The following is a 20,070-nucleotide window of genomic DNA, read 5'->3' on the forward strand; positions in this document are numbered from 1 at the left end:
TCCAAGGAGCACCTGGTGGATTCAAACTGCTGACTTTTTGGGTAACAGCTGTAGCACTTAACCACTATACCACCAGGGTTTTGTGCTGTATTTTATCCTCCCAAATATCTTCCGTAACTCAACTTTTGCATAACTCAATAAACTCCATATGAATAAACATAAAAAGAGGCTGTTGCTTTCTTGGAATGCAAAAATACACAGTCACTCATGTTTAAGGATACATTGTGGATGGCTGGAAATTTGTAGCCAAGACCGGTATTTTCCCTTTTTTTTTTTTTTTTACCTGATAACCTGCTTGAATGTAAATGTAGACCTAGGTTAAAGATAATTTTCTTTTCTTAGTATCATCTTGAATACTTCCTGGCATAAATGCTCCAAACAACATGACATATCACAGTGATGGTTTGGCCTTATTTGTTTTGTTTATCGTTTTTAATTTCTTGTCCAAAGTTATGGATGTTTAGGTGTGTTTTTCAGCGCTGTGATTAACAAATGCATGGATGACTTGGTTATCAAATGATTTTTTAAAAAACATTTAAAATTATAATGACAGCAAATAAAATTGGAGTCCCAAGGTGGTGCAGCCAACAGGCTCAGCTACTAACCAAAAGGTTGGAGATTCCAGTCCACCCAGAGGAGCCTTGGAAGAAAGGCCTGGCAATGTAGTTATAAAAACACAGCTTATAGAGCACAGTTCTGCTCCAACACATACAGGGTCACCATGAGTCACAATACGACTCAATAGAAACTGGACTGGGAATCTAGTATTAGGGAATAAGCAGAGAAGATTTCCTAAATGAAACAGAATGGGTAGCCTAGAAGTTTCAGATCTTAGGGTCAGCCTATCAGAACATCCAGGTAGCTACAGAATTTATGCTACTTGATTTTGGGCTAGTGACTTCACATCTGTGATCTTTAGTTTCCTGATCTACAAAACAAAGCTAATAACTTCATAGGCGATCTCCATTTGCCTTCAAGAGTCACCCTTCCTAAATAGACAATAGACAAGTGGTAACTTTGGTGAAGGGTAAGTCAGTACACAATACTGGGGAAGTCAGCAGAGCTTGTAGAAGGCAAGGTGTTGGAAGCTCAATAGACACATCCAAACTCCCTGAGGGACCGAATTGCTGGACTAAGGGCTACGGAGATCACAGTCTTGGGGAACATCTAGCTCAACTGGCATAACAGTTGATAAAGAAAATGTTCTACATTCGACTTTGGTGAATAGCATCTGGCGTCTTAAAAGCCTGTGAGCAGCCAGTGATCTAGGATAATGTATTGGCCTCACCCCTTCAGGAACAAGGGAGAATGAAGAAAGTCAAAGACACAAGGGAAAGATCAGTCCAAAGGACTAATGGACCGCAACTACCATGGTCTCCACCAGACTGAGTTCAGTACAACTAGATGGTGCCTGGCTACCAACACTGACTGCTCTAACAGGGATGACAATAGAGGGTCCTGGGAAGAGCTGGAGAAAAATGTAGAGCAAAATTCTAACTCAGAAAAAAAGACCAGACTTACTGCCCTGACAGAGGCTGGAGAAACCCTAAGAATATGGCCCCTGGAAACACTTTCAGCTCAGTAATGAAGTCATTCTTGAGGTTCACTCTTCAGCCAAAGATTAGACATGTCCATAAGAGAAAAGGAGACTAAAGGGGCACACCAGCACAGGAGCAAGGATGAGAATGCAGGAGGGGACAAGAAAGCTGGTAATAGGGGAGCCAAGTTCGAGAAGGGAGAGTGTTGACATATGCGGTTGTTAACCAATGTCACAAAACAGTATGTGTACTAACTGTTTAATGAGAAGCTAGTTTCTTCTGTAAACCTTCATCTAAAGCATGATAATATATATATATTTTTTAATCGCCACCCTTCCCACTTCTCCACCCTGCATTGTGCCCCAGAAGACTGGTCTGGGTGGACTAGAACTCCAGAAGGTGTCTGGGTGGGTATGGCCAATGGAGTGTAATGGCAGGAGATTGGAAGAAGGAAGGAGAGTGAGGTGGGGATATTTCTTTCCCCAGCTCCCTCCTTGTGAGGCCATGGGTTGGTTTTATCCCTTTACGGAAGGCTTCTACAGCTTTCTCCAGGTCTTTGGTAACCTCTGTCTCCCTTTGCCTCTCACAGGCCTGTAGGTTGTTAACAGCTCTCCACATTGCTACCACTGGGGTGCTCCATCATCCCTTGTTGCTTTGTCCTAACCCTGCCTCCACCTTTGTAATAAACACTTCAATAAACTTGCCTCATTCCTCCATTTGAGTGTGCCTCTGTTTCCTCGTAGGACCCTGATAGAATAATAACAACTACCCCATAGAGAAGGAGCTCAGGCAGCACAATGGTTAAGCGTTTGGCTGCTAACCAAGGTCAGTGGATCGGACCCCCCCCCCCAGCGACTCCATGGGAGAAAGACCTGGCAATTTACTCCCTTAAAGATCAAAGTCTAGAAAACCCTATGGGGCTCTTCTACTCTGTCACATGGTGTTGCTATGAGTTGGAATTCACTCAAAGGTACACAACAACATCCCATAGAGTTAGTTGTGAAAATTCAGCGATATAACACTTATGAGTGGTTGGCATGGCCCCTCGCACAGAATACACCCAGACCACCCACTGTCAGTTTGTTGTACTGTGGTGGCTTGCATGTTGCTAGGATGCTGGAAGCGATGCCAACAATGTTCAAATACCAGTAGAGTCACCCATGGTGGACAGGATTCGGTGGAGCTTCCGGACTGAGACAGACTAGGAAAAACACCTGGTGATCTCCTTCCAAAAATCAGCCAATGAAAACCCTATAGATCACAACAGAACATTGTCTAATATAGTGCTAGAAGATGAGCACCCTAGGTCGGAAGGCTGCAACACTGTATTCAAACATACCAACGATCATGGGGATGGCAGGGATCAGGCAATATTTCATTCTGTTGTACTAAGAACTAAAACTAATAACAACAAACATATACATATATTCATACACATATATAAAAAAACCGTAACACATATATATATAAATATACATATCCATATATATATATACCCACCACTTGTTTGTAAGTTTGTTGTACTATGGTGGCTTGCATGTTGCCATATGAGAAGCTATGCCACTGGTACTTCAAATACAAGCAGGGTCACCCATGGTGGACAGCTTTCAGTGGACCTTCCAGACAAAGACAGACTAGGAAGAAGGACCTGGCAGTCTACTTCTGAGGAAATAATTCAAGAAGCTTGACCATATGAAGAAGAACGGGGCATCAGGATTGGAGGAAGTCTCACTAACAACCTGTGATATGCAGATGACACAACCTTGCTTGTTGAAAGTGAAGAGGACTTGAAGCACTTACTGATGAAGATCAAAGACTATAGACTTCAGTGTGGATTACACCTCAACATAAAGAAGACAAGAATCCTCACAACTAGACCAATAAGCACCATCGTGATTGTAGCCCCATGGTCACATTTATATGATCTTTCTATCCATGGTCTTATAACCCCAACCATAAGATTGAGTGGTATTATGCAAATAAAGTGTTTGTGGCCCACCAAGGAGATTGGATAGCTTGCAAATAATGCAAATAAGGAGCCTGACACCCTTTTGGGGGTAAAAAAAAAACCAAACACGTTGCCATCGAGTCAATTCCAACTCACAGCAACCCTATGGAGGTAGGACCATGCAAATAAGGTGTATGGAACTCTAAGAAGGGAATTGGTCAGTTTTCCCATCCTGCTAGGCTTGAAATGAACCATCCCAGAGGTGGAAAGGGCAGACCTCATTACCACCAAGAAGAGATGGAACCGGAGTGCAACCTTTGGACCTGGGGTCCCTGTGCTCAGAGTTTGCCAGACCCAGGAGACAGAGAGAGACAAAGAGCTGCAACACCATTTACAACACAAGATGGCAATAAGCAGTGGCCAAGAAATGGTGGCAGCAGAACCAGGAGATTGGCACAAGATGGTGCAGTGGGCTTCCCAGACCACAGAGCAAGGCAATGACAGTGGGTGGGCCTGCCCACAGAGCAAAAGAGCTGAGCACATTTGGACAGGAGGCTTCCTGGTGGAATGGGGTGACCTTAGACACTTACTGGCAGAACTAAAGAGCTTTGTAACATTTTCCTGAGCAGGGCAGAGGTGAGGGGTCCAGGGCTGAGAAGCCCAGGGCCAGGGAGAGGCCTGCCTGTTAATGCAGCAAAGAAGCTCTCCTGCCCAGAAAAACCATATCCTGAGTCATTACTGATCCTGAATTGTAACCTGTTATTTGCTCATCAACCCCATAGCAGTGAGTACAGTCTGTAAATTCTATGTGGCCATTGCAAGAACTATTGGAACCAGTAGAGAAGTACAGCGTGCTATGGAAGGAATGGCTGGTGTCAGAATTGGTAAGAAGGTTGAAGAGAAGTGGTATGTCTAACCTCTGCCTCGTAGGAATCAGCCTTCAGCTGTGGAAGCTGATAATGACTCTCCTCCCCTTTTGTGAAAATAAGGGTCAGAGGAAGCTGCTAACACCATTTTTGTAATAATATTGAAGTTTCAAGGATTTCATTTTACATGGATCTACAATCCATGCCCATGCAAGCAGCAGTCAAGAAATCAAAGAACATATTGAATGGGGCAAATCTGCAACGAAAGACCTCTTTAAAGTATTAAAAAGCAAAAATGTCACCTTAAAGACTAAGGTACACCTGACCCAAGCCATAGTATTTTCAATCCCCTCATATGTATGAGAAAGCTGGACAATGAATAAGGAAGACCAAAGAAGAATTGATGCCTTTAAGTTACGGTGTTTGCGAAGAATATTGAATATACCATGAACTGCCAGAAGAACAAACAAATGCGTCTTGGAAGAAGTACAGCCCAAACGCTCCTTAGAAGCAAGGAAGGTAAGATTTTGTCTCACATACTTTGGACATGTTCTCAGGAGGGACCAGTTCCTGGAAAAGAGCATCATTCTTGGTAAAGTAGAAGGTTAGCAAAAGAGAGGCAGATCCTCAACGAGATGGATTGACAAAGTTGCTTCAACAATGGGCTCAAACACATAGCTACAATTATGAGGATGGCACAGCATCAGGCAGTGTTTTGTTCTATTGCACATAGGTTCATCATGAGTCGGAACCTGGTCGACGGCACCTAACAACAACAATAACGTTAGGGATAATAAGGGCATGCTTCATAAACGTAATAAAATTGAGATAAGGAGGAAATCACTAGATGTATATTTGTTTTGCCAAACTGGGGGGTATTTCCTATATTTATGCCAGGTCTTACTAAGATTCTTCCAATACAACTGAGATGAAAATTTCAGGACAACATGCCAAAGAGGTCAGTCAAGAATTTCATCAGTCATGTGTTGTTAGGTACTGTGCAGTTGATATTCGACTCAGAGTGACCCCATGTGACAGAGGAGAACTTACCCATCGTGTTTTCTTGACTGTAATCTTTAGGAGAGCAGATCATCAGGTCTTTCTTCCTCGGGGCCTCTGGGCGAGTTCCAACCAAGCATTTTTAACCTTTGCATCACCAGTACTCCTTGCAAGCCAAGTAGATCAGTGTCATTATGTTGGGTTGTCCTATCCTGAAGACCAAGACTACAGGTAAGTCACTTCCCAAAGGGATGAATTAAGAAGTGATTTGATAACAGGGAATGGGGCAATACATAGATCTGCTGACTTCTTCCCCCAATAACTCTTGTGCTAAGAAGTTCACCAACTAAAGGAGCACCTTCAAAGTTGGATCCATTTTCTTAGCTGGGCTGGGAGTTGGCATCAGTCTCTGATAGTAGATTTTCCCCACTGGACACCATCCCCATTTCCTAATTCATTTCCTGAGGCACTCTAGCATGCACTTCTCCTATTGTACTTTGTAAATGGCACATTAAATGAGAATTAACGGACCTAGCATGCAAACTCACCAACCTACACTCCCAAGCCATCTCACTCACCCATGAACCTCCTTGAGAAACTGGAGCTCAAGATATGAAGAGACCTACTTCCTTTTTGTTGCCTCTGAGAAGCCACCAGCCGGGGTGAGAAGCCAGGGCTTTTCATCTTGGTAGGTGAATAGGACTTGGTTTAGTGTCTTCTGATAGAAAACAGAAAATGTTTTACTACGATCTTGGTCTAGAAAATGTTCTGCTTCTAGAATTTTCCAGACGACCTCATTATATGTCCCGTTATTTCATTTATTGAAAGCTTCTACCCTGGCATCTATCTCCCTTTTATTTTACCACTTCTACTTGGGTGAAGAATGTGTGTGTTGTTTTGTGATAGAGTGGAAAATACTGAGATACTTTAGCACACTAGAATATATAATCTAGGTGTGGTGGTGGACATGGACTTTGGACTCAGACAGATTTTGTTCAAGCCTTAGTTTTGCATTTGATTAGCAAGTGAACCTTGAGCTAATGATATAATATCCTTGAACCTCCATTTCTTCATCTGAAAAGTGGGGAGATAATTATAACTTCTATATCATTGGATGGTTGTGAGCTTTCAATGAGATGATATTTACAAAGCACTTAATAAGGTGCTTTGCCCATAGTAGAAGTTCCATAATTTTTTTTAGGATGTGTTAAAGGAAGGTATAAGAAAAGACTCTTGAGCAAAATTTGATTTACATTCAATGTTCCAATGCATAGTGTGCAGTTAACCTGTTCAGGGCTGTGAGGAATCAGATTCCTCTCAGATGGTCCCTCTCAGAGCACTATGTTACTGTGGGGGCCTCACAAGACCCTTTTCAATTTTTATCACCACTGGGTAAGAGGTCAGTCCTCAACATGGAAAGTCATGGTTATAATTGAGTCATAGAAGAAGCATGAGTGATCTCCATGTCCACCATCATAACCACCACCATCACCACCACCATCACCATCACCACCAGCTCCACCAGCTCCCATCCACCATCTACCACCACCATTGCTATTTCTGTCATGTCAATCATCATCATCACCAACACCATATCACCACCACCATCTACCAGCAGCACCATTAGCACCATCACCACTGCCACCATCACCACCAACATCACCACCACCACCTACCACCATCACCATCATCACTAACACTTTACCATCACCATCACCACTATTACCACCACCATCACCATTTCTGTCATGTCAGCCATCATCATTAACACCATCATCACCATCACCACCATTACCACTATTACTTACCATCATCACCATCATCACCACCAATACTCCATCACGCCATCACCACTATTACCACCACCACCACCAACACTCCACCATCACATCACACCCATTACCACCTCCATCACCACCTTCACTATTACCACCAGTCACCACCTTCACCACCACCTCCTCCACCATCATCACCACCAACATTCCAGCATCACCATCATCATCATCACCATGACCACTATTACCGTTATTACCACCACCACCATTACTATTATGTTCACCATCATCACCACCACCATTTCACCATCAGCATCATAACCATCACCATCTCCACCACCACCACCATCACTACCGTTATTACCCTGTTCACCATTACCATCAACACCATCACCACCGTCAACAGTACTGTCATCACCATCACTGATGTTATCATTCCCTGCCTCATCACAGTTAACATTATCTTGCACTTGCCATGTGCCAGGCAGGGGTCACATGCTGTGGAAGGTTGTCTCACTGAATCAGCACAGTGAGTTTGTGTGAAGTAGGAAGAGCATGCTCTTTTTTATCCCCATTCTCCAGATGACAAAACCAAGGCTCAGTGGTATAGTCACCACCTTAGGGCCACTCAGGTAATAACGGTGGATTTTGGATTCAAACTTAGGTGTACTGAGTGTCGTCTAAGTGTCTTATGGCCAGTGTGCAACTGTGGGTGAGGCATTGAGAGAGAATTACCCCACAGGCATGCAGGCGGACCCTACAGGAATTCCAAACTTTGAGACCGAAATAGAATGGATACATCAAGAAAGGAATATGGAGAACGGATGCGGCTGTTGAGAGAAATCATTTCTGTTTTCCTCTTCTCTGAAAATATTTTATTACTATTATTATTTTCTTATGACCAAAGTATGTATAAAATTGAGAATTACAGCTGAACAAGAAGAAATTTAAAAGACAACTCATAATGTCATTCCTGTTAGCGTTTATAATTCCTTTAAATGTGACATTATGCATTGTGCCCTATACCTGGCATTTTATTCCCATGCTACATCACAATTGCTTTCTATGTTTTTGTTTTTTTTTTTATCGTTGTAAAAATATAGAAAACACAACATTTGTCATTTCAACATTTTTCACATGTACGATTTGGGGACACCAATTTTTATGTTATTTTGATAGCCTCCCATAGCATTATTTTCATTTATGGCATCAAATTATTTTTGTTACACATATTTAAATGCTGGCTTTCTTCCCACTTACATTTTGTGAAATGATTGTCTCCAAACCATTTAGAAGCATGTTCTCCATCAGCGTCTTCATCATCAATAGTGCCACTTCTTGAGTGGCTTAGCGGATTTGCAGAGCATATCGTCTTTGCTAATGTGCACTGAAAGTTTTATCCTAAATCCAATTACCCATTTACATAACATTAGGACAGTTCTTCTTAAATTTTAAAATGACATCCATAGGGCAAACATTTATTACATTGCTTTTTAAAGTCTTCTCTGAAAAGCTCATTTGTAGCAAAGTCTAGAAAAATAAACCATTTGCCAGTGAGTTAACGCCAACTCATGGCACCCCCATGTGTGTCAGAGTAGAATTGTGCCTCATAGGGTTTTCAGTGGCTGATTTTTCAGAAGCAAATCGCCAGACCTTTCTTCCGAGGTGCCTGCGGGTAGACTCAAACCTCCCACCTTTCGGTTAGCACCTGAGTGCGTTAACCGTTTGCACCATCCAGGGGCTTCAATGATGTCTAAGACTTCCACTATTTTCTCCTTTAAAAACTATTTATTCTTTGAATATAAAATACAATCACTTGGCTCAATATTCAGAAGGTACAAAAGGGCAAACTGAAAAGTCTCCTTCCTGCCCTGCTTCCGAGGCATTCATTCAAAGACAACTGGTCTTAGCAGTTTGTTAGGCATCTTCCAGGGATCTCACGCAGATACAAAATCATGTACGCATATCTGCACGCATTGGACGCGTTGGTTTGTGCTCATCCATGTGTGTATGTAAGTATGACTTTGTGAATGGATACACACACTCACAAACACACACACACGCACAAAGTTGTATATGGAATGTTTACTTCTTTTGTAAAATAGGAGAGGTATCTGACCTATTATATAAATACATTTATATAAATGAGGAGCCCTGATGGTGTCGTGGTTAAAGCACTCGGCTGCTAGCTGAAAGGTCGGCAGTTAGAACCCACCAGCTGCTCTGTTGGAGAAAGATGTGGCAGTCTGCTTCCATAAAGATTACGGCCTTGGAGACCCTACGGAACAGTTCTACTCTGTCCTACGGGGTTGCTATGAGTTAGAATCAGCTCAACGGCATTGGTTTTTTTTTTTTTTAGGAGAGGTAATTTCCCTATTGTGTAAGCATATTTATATATATATATTCTATATCGATTATATATTATGTAATTTTTTATATAACTTATTTTGACATATTTATAAATTGTATATTTATACATTATGTATTTATGTATCTGTATATAATAATAAAAAAAAAAACGTTGCTGTTGAGTTGACTCTGAATGATGACCCCAAGTGTGTCAGAATAGAATTGTGCTCCACAGGGTCACAGGCTGTGACCTTTCAGAAGCGGATTGCCAGGCCTGTCTTCCAAGGCACCTCTGGGTGGGTTCGAATTGACAGCACTTCACTTAGTAGTCCAGTGCTTGACCTTTTGTGCCACCCAGGGACTCCACAGATTTATACATTTTTTATATAATTATATATACATATTTCTATATTACACCTATGTAAATATATATTTGTATATTCATATATTGTATTTAGATAATATTGTAGATCATATATATATTTATAATCTCTCAAAAAAGCCCCAAGCCCATTGCCATCAAGTGGATTCCGACTTAGAGTGACCCTATAGGACAGAGTAGAACTGCCCCATAGGGTTTCCAAGGAGGGCCTGGTGGATTTGAACTGTTTACCTTTTGGTAAGCAGCCATAGCTCTTAACCACTATGCCACCAGGGTTTCCATATATATATTCATACATGCATATTTGTCATCTTGTATAGTATACTAAAGGAGTCCTGCTGGTGTAACAGTTCAACACTCAGCTGCTGACCAAAAGGTCATCGATTCAAACCCAGCAACAGCTGATCCATAGGAAAATATGAAGACGTACCAATCTGCTTCTGTGAAGATTACAGCCTAGGAAACCCTATGGGGAAGTTCTGCTCTGTCCTGTAGGTTTGCTATGATTCAATGGCACACAACAACTACAACAATAGCATGCTAACATCCTCCTTATTATCTCAGGTTCTGGCCACCCAGGTCTCAGTGCTATGGCCAGCAGGTACCTGCTCCTCGTCTCAGGTGAGTGTAACAATGAATTCCCTCCCCCTGCATGCTAACTTTGGCTGCTCCCCCAAATTTGGCACTTTCCCCAGAAATAACTGTTAGTCCTATTAGTATCTGTCACTCCGAGTCTCTTAGATTGGGCTCCCTGAAGAAGACGTTGAGACAAGAGCTTGGGTGTAAGCAGTTTGTTGGGTGGTGACCCCAGGAAGCCCAGGAGAGGCAGGAAAGGGAGAAGACAGTGAAGGTGTGTTCGCGGAGGGCTAGGGCTGGCTGTGGGATGAGGCAGTGCTGGCTCAGTGGTAGAACTCTCGTTTTTCATGTAGGAGACCTGGGTTTGATTCTCAGCTAATGCACCTTATGTGTAGCCACCATCCACCTGAACAGGTTTCAGTGACGCATCCAGACAAAGATGGTCCAGGAAGAAAGGCCTGGCTATCGACTTCCGAAAATTCAAAAAAAAAAAAACTAAACCCATTGCCGTTGAGTCGATTCTGACTGATAGCAACCCTAAAGGACAGAGTAGAACTGCCCCATAGAGTTTCCAAGGAGCACCTGGCAGATTTGAACTGCCGACCTTTAGCCAAAGAAAATCCTATGCATCACATAGGTCTTGTCCCGCTGTGCATGGTGTTGCCATGAGCCGGTGTCTGACTTGACAGCAGCTAATGAGAACAGATATTTCATGTAAGTGGGATCATACAATATTCGTGCTTTTGTGACTGATTTTACTCATCCATGTTGTAGAAGGTGTCAGGATATCACCTTGTGTTTCTAATGGACAGTGCTGGGTTGGAAGTCCAGACTAGTAAAGGTACTGTTGCTATTGTTGGGTGCAATCAAGTGGGTTCCAACTGATAGCTACCCCCTGTGACAGAGCAGCACTGCCTCTAGGGTTTTCTTGGCTCTAATCTTTGTGGGAGCAGATCACCAGGTCTTTCTCCCATAGAGCCACAGGTGGATTTGAACAACCAACCTTTTGTTTAGCAGCCAAGCACTTAACCGTTGCATCACCAGGGCTCCTTGGTAAAGCTCTACAGTTGAACATAGAAAGGAGACTGGCCTTTTGATGCCAGACTTGGAGAAAAAGCTGAAATAGCTGCTGGAATGTTAGAAATCAGGACACAAGCGGCAACCACGTTTCGCTCATGCCCCAGTAATATATGAGGCCCTGGTGTTTGTCATGCCTGGAGAGTGTGCAGTGATGCTAGTGTGTACAGCTGAGCAGCAGGAGAAAAGGCCCCCGGCAAAGCCCTGGGCATTCCTTACCTGATCTGTAACCTCCTCTCTCTCTGTTCCAGGTCTCAGCATCCTGCTGGCTCTGTCAGGTGGTAAGTCTACTTACGGCCAAAGGCCGAGGGGGAATCTGGAGCCTTCCTCCAGAAGGTAAATTAACGGTCTTTCATCCTATCGATGTTAAGTTCAATCACTCAAGCAATAAAACTTTCCTCCGTTGTCCGTATTTTTCAAGAAAATGTTTTTTATGGGTCAGAACAACGCAGATCTCATCCTTAGTTTCCCTTGTTATTTAGTGTTTACAGACAGTGACTCAGTGAATTTCTTCCAAGCATTTCACAAACACCAATTTGCTCCATTATTCTCTCCATTATGTTAGTGCCAGGTCTCATCCCAATTGTAGAAATGAAGGAAGACAGCAAAGAACTGAAGTCAATAGGAAGAGTCACAGTCAATTAAGTTTTTTAATGAAAAAAGTCAAATGTTACATTAAGCCACTCAGACAGATAAATATCACCAAAACCAAAAACCTGATTTTTTAGTAAGAGGTGGGGGAGGCCGGAATCAAATCCAAGCCTGGTCAGGACATGCAGCTAGAACCCACTACACCTTTCTTTTGAATGAACACAAATATAGATTTCTTCCGGTTGATTGGCCAAATTTCTTGGCATAAACAAGTCAGTACCTCTAGTGCAGCATCTGTTTGTTGAAACACCTCAGCTGGTATCTCATCAGTTCCTGGAGCCTTGTTTTTCACCAAGGCCTTCAGTGCAGCTTGGACTTCTTCCTACAACACCATCAGTACTTGATCCTATGCTACCTCCTGAAATGGTTGAACGTGACAAATTATTTTTGGTACGCTGACTCCGTGTATTCCTATTGTCTTCTTTTGATGCTTCCTGTGTCATTTAATATTTTCCCTTTAGAATCCTTCAATATTGTAACTTGAGGCTTGAATTTTTTCTTCAATTCCTTCAGCTTGAGAAGTGTTGAGTGTGTTCTTCCCTTTTGGTTTTCTAACTCCAGGTCTTGGCAGATGTTGTTATAATACGTTACTTGGTCTTCTTGAGCCAATCTTTGAAATCTTCTATTCAGGTCTTTTACTTCACCATTTCTTCCATTTCCTTTAGCTACTTGACTTTCAAGAGCAAGTTTTAGAGTCTCTTCTGACATTCATTTTGGTCTTTTCTTTCTCGCCTTTTTAATGACCTCTTGCTTTCTTCATGTATGATGTCCTTGATGTCATTTCACAACTTGTTGGTCTACAGTCATGAGTGTTCAGTGTATCAAAACTATTGTTGAGGTGGTCTCTAAATTCAGGCAGAATATACTAAAGGTCATATTTTGGCTGTTGTGGACTTATTCTAATTTTCTTCAGCTTCAATTTGAACTTGCATGTGAGTAATTGATGGTTCGTTTGGCAATCGTCCCCTGGCCTTGTTCTGACTGATGATATTGAGCTTCTCCATTGTGTCTTACCACAGATGCAGTCGACTTGATTCCTGTGTATTCCATTTGGAGAGGTCCACATGTATAGTTGCTGTTTATGTTGTTGAAAAAGGTATTTGCAATGAAGACGTCACTGGTCTTGCAGAAGTCTATCATGCAATCTCCAACACTGGTTCTATCACCAAGGCCATATTTTCCAACTACTGTTCCTTCATCTTTGTTTCCAACTTTTGCATTCCCATCACCAGTGATTATCAATGAATCTTGATCACATGTTTGATCAATTTTAGACTGCAGAGGTTGGTAAAAACCTTTAATGCCCCCATCTTTGGCCTCAGCGTTTGATGCTTATATTTGAATAATAGTAGTATTAACTGGTTGTAGTCATATGGATATTATCCTATCACTGACAGCATCGTACTTCGGGATAGATCTTGGAAATGTTCTTTTTGACAATCAATGAGATGGCATTCCTCTTCAATTTGTCATTCCTGGCATAGTAGACCATGTGATTTTCTGATTCCAAATGGCCAATACCAGTCCATTTCTGATCACTAATGCCTAGGATATTGATCTTTATGCTTCCATTTCATTTTTGACAATTTCCAGTTTTCCTAGTTTCGTACCTTATACATTTCACTTTCAGATTATTAATGGATGTTTGCAGCCGTATCTTCTCATTTTGAGTTGTCCCGATAGCTTGATTCCATCCACTCGTCATTAAGGTCAGCTCTACTTTGAGGAGGCAGCTCTTCTCTAGTCATATTTTGAGTGCCTTCCAACCAAATTGGCCTATTTTCCATCACTATATCAGACAATGTTCCACTGCTATTCATACAGTTTTTGCTTGCTAATCTTTCAGGAAGTAGACTGCCAGGTCCTTCTTCCTAGTCTGTCTTAGGAAGCTCCACTGGGAGCTCCCCTGAAACCTGCCTACCATGGGTGACCCTGCTGGTATTTGAAATACCAGTGGCATAGCTTCCAGCATCACAGCAACATGCAAGCCACCACAGTACGACAAACTGACAGATGAGTGGTAGAGAACTATCATATGACCCAGCAATTCCACTCCTAGCTATATACCCAAGAGATTTGAAAGCAGTAACGAAAATAGACATATGTAAACCAGTGTTCAGTGCAGCAGTCTTCCCAATTGCCAAAAAGTGCAAACAGCCTAAATATTCATCAACAGATGAATGAATAAACAAAATGTCAAAAACAATGGAATATTGTTAGATGCCATCGAGTCAGTTCTCACTCATAGTGACCCTATGTACAACAGAACGAAACACTGCCCAGTCCTGTGCCATCCTCACAATCATTGTTATGTTTGAGCCCAGTATATGTCAGTCCATCTCATTGAGGGTCTTCCTCTGTTTTGCTGACCATCTACTTTACCAAACATGATGTCCTTCTCCAGGGACAGGTCCCTTTTGATAACATGTCCAAAGCACTTGAGAGGAAGTCTCACCATCCTTGCTTCCAAGAAGCACCTTGGTTGTACTTCTTCTAAGACAGATTTTTTCTTTCTTTTGGCAGTCCATGGTATATTCAATATTCTTCTCCAACACCGTAATTCAAAGGCATCAATTCTTCTTAGATCTTTCCTTATTCATTGCCCGGTTTTCCCATGCATACAAGGCGATTGAAAACACCATGGCTTAGATCAGGTGCACCTTAGTCCTCAAAGTGACATTTTTGCTTTTAATACTTTAGAGCTTTTCTTGCATCAGATTTGCCCAATGCAATGCATCATTTGATTTCTCGACTGCTGCTTCCATAGGCGTTGATTGAGGATCCAAGTAAAATGAAATCCTTGAAAACTTTAGTATTTTCTCCATTTATCATGATGTTGCTTATTGGTCCAGTTGTGAGGATTTTTGTTTTCTTTACGTTGAAGTGTAATCCATACTGAAGGCTGTAGTCTTCCGTCTTCTTCACTAAATGCTTAATAAGGGTGTAGATTATTTGGCATTTATAGTTCATAGAAATGCAACATCTTGAGAATGTAGGGTTTAACGTATTTCTGGACTGGGTTGATCATATTTGGGATACACCAAAGCACTTATTTTCAAATTGAAAAACAAAAACATCTATGTTAATAAAGCTCTTCCCTCTGGGTAAGCTGAGTATCTCTTTTTCTTAGAATTTGTAAATTGGCATTGCAGTTGTACTTTTTCATTTCAGGTCACTACATTAACTATTAGAGAGTTCATTGTGAATATTTTTACATTTTTGTAGGTTGTTCTTTTTTGTTTTTTTAACATAGAAAAATGCTTGTAATTATTAATATTTAAAATTTGAGCATAAAGTCATGTGATTACAATCCAAGTGAAACAATGGAAGAAATAAATAATAAAGTGAAAAAACATTGTTAAAGCAATACTGAGCCCTCATTCTCTGTTTCTCTTCCGTTTATTTGCAGATGCTGTAGTTTCTTATGTACAAGTGTGTGGGGAAGTGGGTCAGCCTGTCACCCTACCCTGCACGTACTCAGGAACGCTCACGTCCATGTGTTAGGGCTGAGGGACTTGTCCTCTTTTGGGTGTACAGGTGAAATTGTCTGACTGATGAATCCCATGTCACCTTTAGAAGGACTACCATTATAAACTAACGAGTCCTTTTGGGGAAGGAATGTATCTTTGACTATAGAGAATGCAGTCAAGGAAGACAGTGGCCTGTTGTCATATCGAGCACTGGGGTTTGTTTAATGATCAGAAACACTCTATCATTGGAAATTAAAGGAGGTGAGTTGAGTCTTCTTTCTTTGGTCATTTCATGCAGGTGAACTGAGATACAGGGTTTTCTGTTAGGTAATAATTTTCTCTTTTCCTTGAATAGAAAAAAAAAAGAGGTCCTCCATTCCTGTTTTTTAATAACTGTTGCTCTTGGGAAGTAGGAAAGCTTTTAGGTGTGTAGATGAACTGCTAACTCCAACCTTGATTCAAGGCCACAGGCTAGAAGGTCTTTGTAGTCAGCAGACTACCTCCTGAAGCAGCGCTTCAGAAATGTTAGTTGGTCCGTGAAAAAGCATTCACTGTTCCATAGTGAAATCTAGTGAATGTGGCTACGTCTTTCTGGGATAAGTTTTCTAGCTGGCTTGACTTAATTTCAACATCCTTCTTTTCTGTTTTGCATACTGTGCGTAGAAGCCTTCCTACTACGATCCTTCCGGGAAGCCAATATTCACAGCCTCTTAGGAAGAATAACAACAGCTGAATGAGTGACCTGCTAGGGGCAGAAGGAAGACCCTTGTCTTCTTTTTATTTGAAAGGTGATGAAAGGGGTTAAATGTAGGAGTTTTGGTCTTCCCAGAGTGAAAGAGGAGTAATAATTTTCTCTTAACCCAGAAAATTCATTCATTTTTCTCTCTTATAAACATAAAGTGCACACCAATGCCTGACTTGATAAATGTACCCTATTGATGTCTCATCAAATGCCCAGCCTTACAAGGACACCAATGGTGAGACTTGTGCTGACAAAAAGATATTAACTTGAAATGTTGTTAGTGGGAAGGGTGATGGTCAAATCGGATAATGATCCAGGCAAAGGTGTAATGAGCCTGTAGATGAGATTCTTGGATGATAATGAGAAAGGAGATAATTCACAAGTGTCTGCAGATGTTATAACTGTGAGAAGGAAATAAAGTGAATGAAATAACTTAAGGGGTTTGCTTCTAATTCTGCAATAATGTAAAGACAGCATGGAGTTGCACTGCTATGCCCTTGTGCTGAAATTGCTCATGATAAAAATAGCAATGGTGGTATCTTCTTGAAATGGAACATTTCACTCTGTCCACGTTATAAATCTTTCATTCTACTCTGGTAAACTTAAGTGACAAAAAAAATGACTGGAAGGACACTTGGCAGCTTAAAGAATTAAAGCACTAATCCCAGGATCTAAAGATTAGGAACTATTGGATTGACCCTCTAAGATGCTGCTATTGCCATAGATTGACTCCACATATTTTCCTTCCTTGTATCAAGACTCAGTCTCCCAGGAGAAGGAATCTGATTGGCATTTCTTCAGTCAAGTGGTCATACAACTTAAGAGAGGATGGAGCAAACACCATTAAATTTCTAATTGTTGTTCGTATCAAGCCCACGTGAAACAGAGCGGAGCTTGTTCTGCAAAGAAAAAAGTTGAGTGTCTCTCTAAAAGAAGGAAGAAGGATGGAATGCTGGGGCAATTAAGCCACAGATGTCTACTACAACATCATGGCTGGATATCTTCCAGATTATGACTGCTACCTTCTACTCATGCACTTAATGAAGAAATTCAAGTGTAGGAAAAAATATTTTCAAGCCAGGGAAACCAGTAGGCAGGGCTTTGTCCAGCTGACGAAGATACTGATTATGGATTTTCAATGATGTGCAGTTATAATTATGAGGCAATGGGATCAGCACTTGGTATAAAAGGCAATAGGATACGGCCTGTAGCTATGAGAGAATTATAAGACAATGAAGAAGAAAAACATTAAAAAAAAAAAAGGGGGGCCAAGATGGCTGACTAGGTAGAAGCTACCGCAGATCACTCTTGCAACAAAGACTCCGAAAAACGAGCGAATTGATCACATACATGACAATCTACAAACCCTGACCATCAAACACAGATCTAAAGAGTTGACCTGAGTAACAGGGGAGTGAAAAGCTGCACCCTGAAGCAGTGACTGCTTCTGGAACCAGTGTCCCGCTCCACAGCCTTGAACCCTCATGGTTCCCTGGTGCCGAGTGGTGGGGCTGATTGCTGCTTGCTGAGGCAGGGCAGGCACAGGACACAGCCCTAACCCCTAGCCCCCTGGGGTAACCTCAGTAGAGACTCAGCCGGCGCAAGCAGGCTGCACACTGATGCGGCTAACAAGAGAACGAGCAACCACAGGGAAGCAGTGACTGTTTTTGGAGCCTGGAGCTAGCATCCTAGTCAGAAAACCTTGGCACTGGGCTTTGGACTGGGTGCAGAGGAGCTGAGCACTGCTTCCTGAGATGGCGCAAGCACGGGATGCAGCTCTAGCCCCCTGTAGTGACCTTGGGGGAAGGCCAGCCAGCACATGCAGGCAGGGCAATGACGTGGCTGACAGGAGGAGAAGTCACTGGGAGGCAGCAACTGGTTTTGAAGCCTGGAGTGTGGCGTCCCAGCCAGGGTACCTTGATGCTGGGCTTTGGATTGGAAGCGGAGGAGCTGACCACGGCTTCTGAGACAGCACAAGCATAGGAAGTGAGCCCTGACCCTCGGGGGCAATCTTGACCCAGCCAGCGCACAAAGGCTACACGCCCCTTGGGAATCTCAGATAAAACAGTCATCATCAAGAAAGATAAGTACCTTTGTCTATATTGCCGGGTGCTACTCCCTCCTATCTATCTGATCCGTCTGCTCCCTGCCCCAGGCGGCTTCATTAACATTGGAATTTCCTGGGCCAGGGAGTGAAGTACTGTGCAGTTTTTTTGTTTGTTTGTTTTTCCTGACCCATTCTCCTGGCCTGAGAGAACCAGCTACTAACAACCCAGGGACGAAAAATCCTTCCCTGACTTCCCTGAACTGGAATAAAAATACAGAACCAGCTCCAGCCAAGCATATGAGATCCACAGTCTTTGGCTTTCATCCCTACAGGGAACAAGGTGGCTATTATAATGCAAAGCCATTCTGATAGAGATCTGACTGTAATTGTTTTAGCAGAGCACTGGAAAGACAAGTTTTCCAGGTCTGATATCTTTACCTATTAAACAGAGCCCTCACTGATCCACATGGGGAACTGAGGGCTGAAGCTCCACCCAAACCACCTAGCCACCTGCCAAAGGGGTCTGAGGATACTGACACCTACCAATCTTTAGAAGTATAAGCATTGAGTGCCCAAGGTACAGCTGCAGAGCCCACCCACCAAAGTGCTTTAGGAATAGAGACACACCTACCTCACTGGCATGTGGGGGAAAGCTGTCAGCATCCTGCCCCGGCCCCAGCCCCAGAGTGTGACTCCATGCCCCTACTAGAATTTGGTGCAAACAACTATCACCACTACTCCTCTAAGTTAATAGGTGACAGTCTACACCACACACTTGGTGACCCAAAATGAGAACACCTAAGCTGATTCTATTCAAGAATAGTGAATGGACTCTTAGGCTTTTATATCTGGTAACAGCTCAAACCAGCTGGTAATAGGATGCAAGTGATTCAAAGGCTACAACAATCAAGACAGTGCAATCTAGTAGCCCATCTGGGTATACGGAAACAAAACAAGATAAGACTCAGTGAGCAAATATAAAATAAATCATTACACTATCTTATAGATGGCTTGGAGACAGCAGTCGATATCAAACAACATAAAGAAGCAGACCATGATTGCTTCTACAACTCCCCAAATTAAAGAATCAAAATCTTTCCCAAATGAAGATACAATCCTGGAATTGCCAGGTGCAGAATATAAAAACTAATATCAAGACATCAGGGATGACCTCAGAAATGAAATAAGGCAATCTACAGAAAAAGTCAAGGAACACACTGATAAAGCAGTTGAAGAAATCAAAAAGATTATTCAAGAACATAGTGGAAAAATTAATAAGCTGCAAGAATCCATAGAGAGATAGCATTCAGAAATCCAAAACATTAACAGTAAAATTACAGAATTAGACAACTCAATAGGAAGTCAGAGGAGCAGAATCGAGCAACTGGAATGCTGAGTGGGGGAGGTGGAGGATAAGGCAATTGACACCAATATGGTTGAAGAAAAATCAGATAAAAGAATTTAAAAAAATGAAGAAACCCTAAGAATCATGTGGGACTCTATCAAGAAGAATAACTTGCGTGTGACTGGAGTCCCAGAACAGGGAGGGATAACAGAAAATACAGAGATAATAGTTGGAGATCTGTTGGCAGAAAACTTCCCTGGCATCATGAAAGACGAAAGGATATCTATCCAAGATGCTCATCGAAC

At 42.1% G+C, this 20,070-nt stretch overlaps 1 protein-coding gene across 3 annotated transcripts in view; it reads right to left on the reverse strand.

Moving 5' to 3' along the window:
- The window catches only part of LOC126072026 (uncharacterized), a 97,612-nt gene that overhangs the window by 2,265 nt on the left and 75,277 nt on the right, over positions 1 to 20,070 (reverse strand). The window contains exons 9-10 of one of the 3 annotated variants that reach the window (XR_007516446.1): positions 5,930 to 6,069; positions 5,403 to 5,517 (exon numbers count right to left, since the gene is read on the reverse strand). Coding sequence is in view for 1 of the 3 variants with exons in the window: in XM_049876617.1 (XP_049732574.1) it covers positions 12,085 to 12,122 (38 nt within the window). In the remaining 2 variants the exon portion in view is untranslated. Of the gene's footprint in view, positions 1 to 5,402; positions 5,564 to 5,929; positions 6,070 to 12,017; positions 12,123 to 20,070 lie in introns of those variants that run through there. The other 2 variants (XR_007516447.1, XM_049876617.1) reach the window with 2 other exon arrangements.

The sequence above is a fragment of the Elephas maximus genome, chromosome 3 (assembly GCF_024166365.1).
Source record: "Elephas maximus indicus isolate mEleMax1 chromosome 3, mEleMax1 primary haplotype, whole genome shotgun sequence".
Taxonomy (NCBI): domain Eukaryota; kingdom Metazoa; phylum Chordata; class Mammalia; order Proboscidea; family Elephantidae; genus Elephas; species Elephas maximus.